General features: G+C 41.3%; 1 protein-coding gene across 2 annotated transcripts in view; it reads left to right on the plus strand.

Annotated features, from left to right (window-relative positions):
- amot (angiomotin) overlaps positions 1–13,376 on the plus strand; it is a 31,711-nt gene that overhangs the window by 1,727 nt on the left and 16,608 nt on the right. For both annotated transcript variants that reach the window (XM_077547479.1, XM_077547480.1), the window contains exons 2-3: positions 5,008–5,916; positions 10,586–11,147. In XM_077547479.1, the coding sequence (XP_077403605.1) occupies positions 5,072–5,916; positions 10,586–11,147 (1,407 nt within the window). In that variant the 5' untranslated portion in view covers positions 5,008–5,071. The remainder of the gene's footprint in view (positions 1–5,007; positions 5,917–10,585; positions 11,148–13,376) is intronic.

Genomic DNA, 13,376 nt, shown 5'->3' on the forward strand with positions numbered 1-13,376 from the left:
TTTACTTGAACTACAACTTTTTATTTTAAACTGGTTTGTTCAAATATGAATCCTAAAAAAAGAAACTGCTTGTTACCTCGTGTTACAGGATGAGTTGATTGACTTAAGAAAATAGGAACTTTGGTGGCCAGTTTGCAACCAAAACAAAGGCTCTGCTCGATAACATCGCCTTTTGGCGATGTACAGTAAGGCCATATCCACATGGAAATGCAGGCAATCTATTTAGTTGTTTATTTATTTTTGTTAAAAGAGTAAAAACTCATACTAACAAGAATGGTAGGGATTGTGAGTGCAATATTTTACTAATGTAAAAAAAATGGACACAGTGATCCAGAAATGTTTTGCTGTTGGCGATGATAGTGCAGGTCACATGAAAACTGGGACTACTGCTTCATTGTCACAGGAATGATGCTTACAGTATTTCTATGTGATCTGACTGTGGCTCCCAAAACAGCTACGGTGTGGACAAGACATAAAATGTAAAAATAAATTTAAAAAAAAACACTACATTGAAACTTTTTTTGCCAGGACTGGGGCTATGAGAGCTCAATTACCCGAAAGACCGTTACAACAACATCAATGTTAATTGTTATAGATGCAGAAAGCAGCTGAAGTAAATTTAACACGCACAGTCGTAGTGGTAGTTAGTGTAGGTGGAGAGCATTAACATTATGGGACCATTATAAGAATAATTTGTCGTATAATATTTGTGGTGCGCCTTGTGTAACTAGTACATAATGTAAACATGAAGCTGGCATCTCGGGACAGGGATAACGTCGGCAGTTTGGAAGTTTTTTCATTTGGAAAAAGAACAATACAATATAACAATTCACAAACGTAAAATAAAGTGTTCCCACGTGATAAGTCAAGACCAAAATAAAAACACTTCTTACATTCATCAACTCTCAATCTAAAAAGGGCTGGTAAAAAAAAAAAAAATCAAGTTGGCAACCTCATTTAAGTTGATACCAATTTCTGCCTTGAAAATCGAAACTGTAATTAATAATTTTAAAACCATATTTGTGCCACACAGAATTAATGTTGGCCGGTTCCTTGTTTCTGCATGGACATTTGTTGCTACAAACTCACTATTCCGGCGACAAATGTCCATGGAGATAAAAATGAAAAAAAACAACACAATTTTTTATGTAATTACAACAAAGTGGGACTTTGTGACTTAAACATGGCAATTTGACCCACATGACGATGAGCTGGTTGCCACCTGCTGCTAGAGATAGCCTAACAAACGCAGCTTTAGTGTTTCAAGTGAATTCACACTGAACAAATGCAAACTTCATCACAGTCCATCCCATCACTACTTTACAGGGATAAGCGTCTTCCACTGAACTGCCGTGACTGATAAAACTTTTCTTTGTGCGTGTTACAGGTTATGATTAACTAGAAAAAATTCCGCGGAAATGTGACTCTTGCAAGGTGGAAAGCCGCATTTAGTACTTGTAGTAGTAGTAGTAGTAGTAGTTGAAATCAGGTCACTTTCTGTTGAAATCTGGTCACTTCCTGTTGAAATCAGGTCACATCCTGTTGATTTTAGGCCACTTCCGGGTCACTTCCTGTTGAAATCAAATAGGACTTTTTGGCATGATTTTGGGGGAATTGCATCAACATGATAACTAAAAAAACAATTCTCCGAGGAGAGGACTGCGTCAGCCATCTTTTTCACGGGCTGGACTGTTATCAGTAAAGATGAAAAAGACTGGATTAGTTGTACTTTTTTTTTTAAATACTTAAAGCCTTTTTTTTGTGGAAACGTTGATGCGACCCAGACACATCCACACGCTATCTCAAGCAGCCCCCTCAAAAATTGAGTTTGACACCCCTGCTTTACTTCCATTTTTCAGCCTCAATATCTGTGAAATTAATCATCTAAGAGAAACCATATTTTGGAGAATGTTTAAGATAACGCCAGAGATGGTAGCAGCCTTGTAGAAATGTTTATATCTGCACAAATGGGAGCTCAGCCACTCTTCAAATTTGCTATTTAATATCGACCAGCAAAATTCAGGGAGGAGTTTGAAGTACCTACCATACTAGGTTATACTTGAGCTACACCCCTAACATTCCATGTCCGGAGGCTTTTAGCAACAGATATACACTAGGGATAGACTAATTATCAGTCGGGTTGATTTTTGGTGCAGATATTTGGCATTTTGACAAATATCGGCATCTGCCTTTTTACAAATCTGAAGGCTGATAAAGCTGGTATCTCACTGAGGGTGAATGCTTGCAAACATAGCGAATTTAGGGTTTCCATCAGAATTTGTAAGATGTTCACAGACAGTTTTTACTGGTCGCAAAGACATTTCGAACCTATTCAGACAATTTTTCACTGTCTGTGAAGAGCTTTTGAAATCTTTTACAAACCCTGACAAAAAAAAACAACACATTTGTCTCTCCATCAGATACAGGGAACTTTTCGTTTATCGATTTATTTAAATTTCCTCTTTGAAAAAAATATGCTGACACTGAGAACTCCCTACACTTTTTATTTTTAAAATAAAACAAAGAGGAAAGAAATTATGTTGACATTTTGAAATCTTTATTTACAGTTGGAAACTTTAGGGAACTATTTACTTGCTTAATTTTTAATTTAGCTTAACACATGCTTATGACCCTGGAAACTCCCTGCAATTTTATATTTTTTAAACAAAGCTGTCAATTCTTTATATGTTTGGTATTAAAAGAAAAAGTACATTTTCTTTAAACATTTTGACGCTATTATTTTCTCTTTTACTACAAATGAACATCGGCTTGAAATATCGGTTATCGGCCTCCTTGACTGCTAATAATCGGTATTGGTCTCGGCCTTGAAAAACTCCATTATTGGTTTATCACTAATATACCCTGTAGATAATTTGAATGCTACAGGTGAGGCAGTTTTCCAGATATTGCTGTTTAACTCCTCCACTCCCAGCCATTTTCACTGATGCAACCCCCTTCACTACCGGCTGTTTTACTGGATTTTGATTGATTTTGCAGGGTCCACAAAATATTGTGTTCTAATGCTATAAAAACATGGAACCTACCCAAAGAATGATTAGAGTCTCTTCTTTCATTCCAAAAAAGTATATATGTATCTGTTTCCGTTTTGCAGCAATTAGCATTAGAATATATCTAAGTTTCATCATTATTCACAAACCTGTTGAAAACAGTGGCAAAAAGAGCTTGTTGCAATATGGCCCTGGCTGATCTCTTATACTCTGCTGCCACCTGCTGGCCGTCTTTGTAATAATTACCATTTCTTCAAACCACCTCTTGATATCAGAGGCTGTATTCAGCATGTTCTAGCATTAAAAAAAACTTCTTTTTTTAATGGATAAATACATTTTTGGGAGTGAAGGACAAAGTATTAAAAAGGGTATTTATACATTTTAGGGTTTGAATGAGTTAAAAATGGCTTTTGAAAATATGATGACATAAAACATTTAAACTACCCTTCATTCAATTATTTTTCATGAGAAAACTATTGACTGTAGAGACCTAATATTTTTGGGGGGTTTCGAGCAAGTGTGTCTTCGTACTACATTTTTTTCAAGAAATTCTGTGATTGTCAGGTGGTGTGATTTTCCGAAATGCGATATATTGACATGGAATGACCCTTCTGCAAGCATTTACATTTTCAAATGATCATAATAATTTGAAATCACCACATCCTTCAGTAGTGGGGTTTCCATCCAATTGTTTCGAATTTTTAAGCAAATTAACTGAAAATCCGCAAAACAGACATGTGACTTATGCCCGTTTCCGTCTGTTCTTCTTTTGCAAATATTGAGAGGGGTCTCCGCTGCTGTAGGTGGCAGTATACACCATAGAGATGAGATCCAGCAGTCATTTTTAAGAAGAAGAACAGGAAGCAACTGCGCCGTGCGATGACGTTGTATGAGTTTGCTTTTGTAATTCTTGATAAACCATAACTTTTTTTTGCTGTTTTCCATCTAAAATTGCATTATTTGCTTCTGTAATTAAATCCAAAAAGATTTCAGTTTTGTCGTCCCCCAAACATACACTCACAGAAATATTTCAAGCCTAATTTAAGATTTTTATTTTTTTTTTTACATAACCAACTCCCATTTACTTTTTTTTTTAAAGATAATTTTAACACAAACCTAACAAATAAAACTTATATGATACATATTCATTAGTCTAATAAACCCAATTTATTTGAAATGCATAATCTTCAGGTTTATGTATTTAGTATTAATAAAGTATAACTACTTAATAAAAACGTTTTTGGGAAGACTGCATTCAATTTCATCCTAAAAACATAAAAATGTAAAAAATGCACAAGAAATGGACATAAGCTTTTTTCACACAGCAGTTTATTTATCATGTATAGGCAACCTGATTATTATGCAATTCAAACAATATACTTTATGTATTTTAAATAAGTTAAAGTTAAAGTTACACTTTATGAATACTAAATGCATAAACCTTATGCATTTCAAATAAATAGGCTTTATTAGACCAATGAATATTTATCATGTAAGGTTTATTTGGTCGGTTTGTTTTGTCATGTAAAAAAAATACATAACTCTTAAGTTAGGCCTGAAATATTTCTGTGAGTACCTTACTTTATCTTCGGACATTGCTTTGTGACTACAAACGTACGTGTGACGTAATATCCGGTCAAAACGTGCGACGTGTATCCGGTCTGGTCAGCGGTTATTCGCAAAACCTGTTTCCATAGCATTTTCCTATTTTCGATACGCTTCAAAATCCACCCCCTCCAAGCGTAAAAACGTTTTTGCGAATTTTGGGCCCTTTTTCGAATTTCTAGCGTTTCCATTCAGTTTTATTTTTGCATTTCTTGAACATTTGGATAAAAATGGGTGGATGGAAACCCCATTACTAGTAGCCATCAGCTATCAGGCCCGCGGGCACCATGTTGGTGACCCCTGCTCTAATTCCCTTTTCTCAAATTAAAGTTGCATCCATGTTTCACACTATATCTTATACGCTTTCTCAACATTCTCAACCTGTTCTTTTCAGGAAGTACAGACCCAGGACAGGGCTTGGCCTTCTTTGAACTGCTGACTGTGAGTGCACGGCGTAGATGAGGACCGCAACTGAAGAGTCACCCGGCAGCAGCAATAGTGCTGGAGGTGGCGGTAGTAATGTCCTGCAGCGTCTTTTGCAGGAGCAGATGAATCTGAGTTTTGTGATGCAGCAACAGGTCGGAGTTGGAGGGAACGGGCAGAGTGGCCCTTCAGAAGAACATTCCAGGACACCTAACATTGCCCGACAGGAGCCCCAGGGCCAGGAGCTGCAGACGGACGGCCTGGAGAAACTCAATTCCAAAATAGTGGGTGGTGATGGGGGCGGAAGCGGCGGCGGAGGTGGTTCAACTAGCCAAAACCCAGAGGAACTTCCTACTTATGAGGAAGCCAAAGTTCAGTCGCAATACTTCCGTGGCCATGGTCCACCTCCTCTGCATCAACAACAGAGTCACCAGCCCCAGTACAGCACACTTCCTACCTCACTTTGTTCTACCTTCTATGTGACGGATTCCAAGTTGCGCACAGAAGGTCGATCCACCGTACAGCGTGTCAATGGTGCAGTGAAGGTACTGCAAGATGACGGACTTAAGGATCTTAAACAAGGGCATGTTAGATCTCTAAGCGAACGGTTAATGCAGCTCTCCCTCGCCACTTGTGGTGTCAAAGCACACGCGCCAGTCATTAGCTCGTCACTCTCGCCCCAGCTGTCCCCTTCAGGGCACCCAGATGAGTACTACAGGCCCCAGCATCGTGGGCCACCTCCAGACTACCCCTTCAAAAGAATGAGGTCACCTGCTAAACAGCAAGAGACCGGAGGTCCTTTTCATCAGGAGCAGAGAGAGCTGTCAAGAACGGTGCCGCATGTACGATATCAGCCTCCACCAGATTATGGCTCATTCAGGTGAGAGAAATACATCATGTAGGTGAGATAATAGTAATGCAGGGCTTAAAGTACTCTGGCACGGTGCCGGATTTCCGGTGTAAGAGCCACCAGCGCAATGACAAATCCAGCAAAGTAAACAGGTAAATGTGGGGAATATTGGACTCGTCTGGCAAAACACCGCCAATGCGGAGAGAAGGCCAACTTCAAAATAAACCTCCCCATACAAAGTAATGGACTATATGCCATGGAGGAGGCGGGACTTCCGACTTTTCACCCATTAACTTTGTTTCCGTTTCGCGGCGTGTGGGCCGCGTCCCGGTACTTCCGCTTCCACCTTTGTGCCCCTCGGTTGCACGTTCCCGTCGAAGGGTGCGAGGCTGCGAGTGTGTAGTGTCTGTCTCAGTGTTTGAAGCATTTCAGATAGCCGAGACGACCTCCCGCCGATGAGCGGCAGCGCGCGGTTGGGGTGCGCGGAGGTGGGGGTGCGAGTGTTGGAATGCGGCCAGCAGTGGCCGGAAACAGCGCTCATGTGTAAAACCCGGAAGTCTGTGGCATCTACCCCATATGAGGAGTGCAATGCCAAGAAACACTTTTATTTTGAAATTTTCCCCGGGAGCGTTTTGCCAGTCGCGGCGCAATGGATGACTTGACTCCTTAAGCGTTCTCTTCAGTTCAGAGGCTGCATCAAAGCCCTCTGTAAGTCTGTATGCTCTAGCATAAAAATTTTTTTTTTTAAAAAAAACATAAAAATACATCTTTGGGAGCAAATGTATATAAATTATAATATTTAAAATATAAGGTATTTATACGTCTTTGAGAGCAAATGTATATATATTATAATATTTAAAATATAAGGTATTTATACGCTTTTGGCAGCAAATGAGTTAACATTGTTTGAACGTTAGCCTATAGCTATTGCATTAATGTTATGTTGCACTTGTTAGCTTTAAGATTTGAATAAGGGTGTGTCACTGTTTAAGTGACGGATTAGCAGAGACAAGATTTTACGAAATCATAATTTTCGTCTCGCCGTCGTTTGTGAAATAAAAGGTCCATAGATTTCTGTCTTTATGTCTTTGTCTCTCTCTCTCTCTCATTGTAGAAATTTTAATCCCTCGAAGTAATCCCCATTTTTAATAAATGTACCTGTAATCTGATTACATGCTTTTTTTCCTGTACTGTAACGGAATACAGTTTTTTTGTTTTGTTTTGTATTCTGATTACGTAACGCTGGTACATGTATTCCGTTACTCCCCAAGCCTGTGTAACCGTTACTTAATCTCTCGTGTCCTGTTTGTGGGGTCGCTAAACCCCTAAATAGCTGTAAAGTAGGCGGAAGCAGTGGCAAAGAACTGGTGTCTAGGGGTGGGCAAACTTTTTTACTTGCGGGCCACAATGGGTTTGAAATTTTGACAGATGGGCCGGACCAGGAGCATTTGGACCTCATAGCACAGTAAAAACACACAGGTAAATGTACAACCCAATTTACTTATAGTGTGCATTTAGGACTACGTTTTTCAAATGTGCAAAATCCACATATTTAAAACAGCTTTTCCAATAGCTTAATTTTTATTGTTTTAGCTCAACTTTTGCTGTGTTTTTATGCTTTGTAAAGTGACCTTGGGTGTTCTGAAAGGTGCTGTTTTTAAATGAAATGTATTATTATTATTATTATGATTATTATAAAATAGCCCTAATCCAGGTAGTACGTTTGCCTCAATGAATATGCAAGATGCGGCATTTACACACTATTTGGCAAAGTGGGAGGAGAAATGTAAATAGATTATAATAGCACATACACTGTGATCTGTCAAACCTAGTGACTGCATCTATTATTAATAGATTTCAATTCAAGGCGTAAAGTTAAAGAATTTTTTTCCATTGGCCCACCCATTTTTAACCCGGGCCCACAGTACGTGTGACACATGCGGCTGCATGATAGCCGCTGCTGCCTGTCACGCGCTGAGGACAAAGCGTGTACATCCAATCCGTCTCTGACCACTTTTCCATCTCCGTGGGGGACTCATAGCACACGGTGTTTGTGCAGCAGCTCAAAAAGAAGCCAAAAGCCAACGAGGAAACGCTCATAGAAGTGCTCGACGCACGCCCCGGGGATGTATTCACCAATATCAACAGTCTCCTGCATGCGCGCTCCTCACCTCACCCATGACAACATGTATCTTCAGCTGTCAAAAGGACCAAAACACGCAACAGTGCCACAATGTTGACTGATAGACTGAACTCTTTGTCCCTGCTTTCTTTCAAAAAAGAATTGACCGATTCTCTGGACTATCAGGACATTATTGCTGTGTTCAACACAAAACCGTGCCGTCTCCTGCTGTAAATGTCCAAATCCAGGAAGAATTATATTTTTTGAATCAGTTATCTTGAGTTAAGCTTACTGCCATTCTCCCGTTTATTTTAATAAATTGCAAACGTTGTTATGAATGTACCCTGTGTATCTTTCTGTCCCCTTTCTGTGCGTAAACGAGCTTATCAGTGAGACCCCGACCCAGTGATCATATTTTCCGGGTGTGTAGAAGTTATATAGTCTAGTATAGTCTTTGGTATGACCCGGCCGGGAATTGAACCCAGGACCTCCCAGTCTCAGGGCGGACACTCTAACCACTCGGCCACTGAGCTGAACAAAAAAATAAAAAATACAGTGAGGAAAATAAGTATTTCACCCCCTGGTGATTTTGTGAGTTTGACCCTTTACAAAGAAAGGAACGGTCTATAATTTTCATGGTAGGTTCATCTTAACAGTGAGAGACAGAATATTAAAAAAAATCCCAGGAAATCACATTATATTAATTTTAAACATTTATTTGTCTTTTATTGAGGAAAATAAGTATTTCACCCCCTAGCAAAACATGACTCAGTACTTGGTGGAGAAACCCTTGTTGGCAAGCACAGCGGTCAGACGTTTCTTGTAGTTGGTCACCAAGTTTGCGCAGATCCCAGGAGAGATTGTGGCCCACTCCTCTTTGCAGATCCTCTCCAAATCCTGAAGATTTCGAGGCTGTTGCTTGGCAACTCGAAGCTTCAGCTCCCTCCACAAGTTCTCTATAGGATTAAGGTCTGGAGACTGACTAGGCCACTCCATAACCTTAATGTGCTTCTTCTTGAGCCACTCCTTTGTTGCCTTTGCTGTATGTTTTGGGTCATTGTCATGCTGAAACACCCATCCACGACCCATTTTCAATATCCTGGCTGAGGGAAGGAGGTTCTCACCCAAGATTTCCCGGCACATGGCCCCATTCATCCTCCCCTCGATCCGGTGAAGTCGTCCTGTACCCTTAGCAGAGAAACAGCCCCAAAACATAATGTTTCCACCACCATGCTTGACGGTGGGGATGGTGTTCTTGGGGTCAAAGTCAGCTTTTTTCGCCCTCCAAACACGGCGAGTCGAGTTGATGCCAAAGAGCTCGATTTTAGTCTCATCTGACCACAGCACTTTCTCCCAAGCCTCCTCTGAATCATCCAGGTGCTCATTGGCAAACTTCAGACGGGCCTGTACATGTGCCTTCTTGAGCAGGGGGACCTTGCGGGCACTACAGGATTTCAATCCATTACGGCGTAGTGTGTTACCAATGGTCATCTTGGTGACTGTGGTCCCAGCTGCCTTGATATCATCAACAAGCTCCTGCCGTGTAGTTCTGGGTTGTTTCCTCACCTTTCTCATGATCCGGTTCACTCCACGAGGTGAGATCTTGCGTGGAGCACCGGACCGAGGGAGATTGATGGTCAATTGGTGTGTCTTCCATTTTCTAACTATCGCACCAACAGTTGACTCCTTTTCACCCAGCTGCTTGCTAATGGTCTTGTAGCCCATTCCAGCCTTGTGCAGGTCTATAATCTTGTCCCTGGGTCTGTGGGAGCCAGAATTCTTGCTGGTTGGTAGGGGGTGAAATACTTATTTTCCTCAATAAAAGACAAATAAATGTTTAAAATTAATATAATGTGATTTCCTGGGATTTTTTTTAATATTCTGTCTCTCACTGTTAAGATGAACCTACCATGAAAATTATAGACCGTTCCTTTCTTTGTAAAGGGTCAAACTCACAAAATCACCAGGGGGTGAAATACTTATTTTCCTCACTGTATATATTTTTTTTTTCTAGCCTTATTGGATAAGTTCGGCGGGCCTGATTGAAACGCATAACGGGCCGTATTTGGCCCGCGGGCCGGGGTTTGCCCATGCTGGTCTAGATTCTATTAGTGAAGAAGAACAGTCGGCACGTTTCCACTGTCGCTCACATACTGAATATTGTGATATATCGTTGAGAAAATTTCTGACAATATATAATGCACATGGTATTTTTTGGATTGAATATAGAGGTAATGAACTGGCAAGAAATAACTGAGATTCTATAAAGTGACACTTACACTTCAAACACTTCTTGATTGTTTTAAGATGTAGCGATTTTGGTGGCGTATGAAGGCAGAATAATAAACAAATACATCTGAAACTGAAAAAGACTATAATAATGAGTGTGAGCGATTTGTGATTTTTGTCACGTTGCGTATTATTTCAATCCAGTGTTTTTTTTTTTACTATTTGCATAGTTTCTAGCGAGATTTTTTAAATTTTGTTTTAAAGTGTTGGATTTCCAAGGTTCTGTAGATCCACCAACTAAGTTCGAGAGCTTTGTTAACAAAAACATTCCTTCTTTTCTCTTCTCAGGTCCAGTAAAGAGGGTTCGGTTACGTTCCAGAAGTCCCTTCACCACCACAGCCCCACCTCTTCCATCACTTCTGTTGGTTCTTTGTCCCGGGCCCAATCTTCTACTCTTTGTAGCCTACCCAGTGCCTTCCACGCCCCTTACTCCTCAGCCCCTCACCAACAGCCACATAGTCATAGTGAGTCTTTCCGCAGCATGGGGATTCGCAATCTACACGGTCTTGTTCCCCACCAGGCAGGCGAGACATTCCCACCCTTGCCTATGGAGCCAGGACCACAAAGATATCACAGCTTCCCCAATGGCTCTTTGCCACTGATTCACAATAAAAAGGAACAGACTCATCAATATCAACAACAGCATTCTCAAGGCCTGCCCCCTCCCCAGCCTCAACATTTTGTCCAAGCAAGACATTTCCCCCATTTGCATACTTACTCCCACCTACAGGGGCCGTCCTTTGAAATGATGGCACACACTCAACAGAAGGTGGACATGCTGAATGAAGAGAACAGAGTTCTGAGGCAGGAGATAGATGCCTGCCGTGATAAAGTCACCACGTTGCACAAGGTAACATCAGAGTTAGGGATGGGTAGGTGGAGCCCCATGAATCATTAAGGCTTTCCATCCAAGTGCTTCGGCAAAGGGTTTTACTAACCTCAGCTTCATTGAAATGCTGAAAAAAATTGACATATGACAGGATATTGGATTCGATCAAATTTCACTTTTACACTAAAACAATAAAATATAATTTAGTATCTACAGGGAAGTGCAAAAAGATGTGTGTATATGTATGGAAGTGGAAAATACTGTGCAGGTAATATAGCAATGCTCAAAGACACATATCCTTACAGAAGAGGATTAGGGCCAGTGAAGGGGTGCCCGAGCCACCTCATCTACAGAGGTGGCAAATCCAGGTCCCAAAAGTAAAAAAAAAAATCTGCCACAGTTTGGCTTTAGCCATTGATGCTAGCTAGCTAGCTTCCTAGCAGATAAATGGGCACCAATGGAGCTAGCTAGTTAACACCTGGGGCTAAAGCCAAACTGTGGCAGGGTTTTTACTTTCTGGACCTGGACTTACCACCTCTGCTCATCTGACTCATCACAATGCAGAGGAGCAATGGCTCTACTCTGAGCCCCTCTTGGATGACCGAGCTTCTCACCCTATCTCTAAGGAAAAGCCTGGACATCCCTGTGGGGAAAACTCATTTCAGCCGCTTGTATCTGGGTCTAGTTCTTTCGGTCAAGATCCAGAGCTCGCCGCCATATGTGAGCGTAGTAATGTAGAGCTGATACGATTGAGTACACTGAACTGTTGTTTAGTTCATAAACACAAACAACAGTCAAGACCTGTAGGCTACCCTCTCGTCTACTGGGGTGAAGTGTACAGGCACCGAGGCAGGAGGCAATAAGTATGCCCGCATCTGTGCCTCTCCCAGTGGCCAACTCCAGAGTCGAAGAGAGTTGAGGAATTGGTACCAGAGCCCAAGCTATGTGTTGCCGGGGAGTCACACATCGTTACATGGGCTAGCTAGGCAAAAGTGGCCCCCACCCTCCCCATTCCACCCACCAACATGTGTCGGCGTGGCTAAGATAGTATAAAAACAGGAATCAGTGGCAGACCATCTTCTGCATCTGGCAGAAAAGACTGCATGGCCGTGTACGCGATCTTTTAGGCCAAAGCTTTGCGAATTCATAACGCAAAGAAAGAAGTGATGGATTTTTGGGCATGACATCCTACTGTAGTGAGCAGACATAACGAAGTCACTTAGGCAACAGGAACTTATAAAACTTATAAATACTCTAAAAGCAGCGCGGTCTACGATTACAGGACTTTACAAATGACAATAGACTAGACTAGATTCAGACCTTGGACCCATTGTGAGTAAAAGTTAGGAACCATCCACAAATTACATTTTCCAGGGTGGCGTATGTGGCACTCAAATTACCATTACCATTACCACCCTGGAATAGGTCATTTGTGGACGGTCCCTAACCTGGACGGTAAACATCTGACCAACTTTTACTTGCTCTGGCAGCCACATTTTGTTGTGCTCAGCATGTTTATCCCTAGATTATGACGCAAAAGAGGGCAATAAGAATAATTTATACTGTAACCTGGGATTTTTGGAGCCCACTGTTACGGGAAGCAATTTACAGCATGTCCTCAGTGGATGTGCAATGTTGCGCTTGTGCCACAGTGAGGCGCTGGGACACTGAACATGGGACTTACTTCCGTGTTGAGGAAGAGCTCTGTCAAAAGCACAGATTTATATATGACTGGACTGTCAGTTGGACTCTCATGGCTGAAGCCAGAGGGCAGCCATCTTAAATTGCCACCTTTACTGACAACTTCTGTTATTTTTTGTTGAAAATACTGTTATCAGTGCATGCTTTATGCTCGGATCCCTGCATGGAGTAATTAGTGCCTTACAAAGGGCAAACTTCACTGTTTGCATCGACCGTTCAGAGTACATTATCTCAATTTTTTGAATTGTAACGAGGTTTACATTTCGCAGCAATTTTTTCCTGATGGGGTTGCCGCTGTACTTTTACTTGATTGCTGTGACAATGCAGATGAATCTTTAAGTAGCACCCGGAGATATACCTTATAAGAGAAAATTAAGTTTTTTTTTTCTTTTCCTAACAATGAAATGTAGCGCTTCTCCCAGACTTACTGGTACAACTGTATTTTCGCCGTAGAGGCAGAAAATAATGTGGGGGTGGGGGGGGTGGCGGGGACGCCGTGGCAAAATCAATTTATTCAAGTTAGGCGGACTTAGTGAGTAGCAACATAAG

The sequence above is a fragment of the Vanacampus margaritifer genome, chromosome 16 (assembly GCF_051991255.1).
Source record: "Vanacampus margaritifer isolate UIUO_Vmar chromosome 16, RoL_Vmar_1.0, whole genome shotgun sequence".
Classification (NCBI taxonomy): domain Eukaryota; kingdom Metazoa; phylum Chordata; class Actinopteri; order Syngnathiformes; family Syngnathidae; genus Vanacampus; species Vanacampus margaritifer.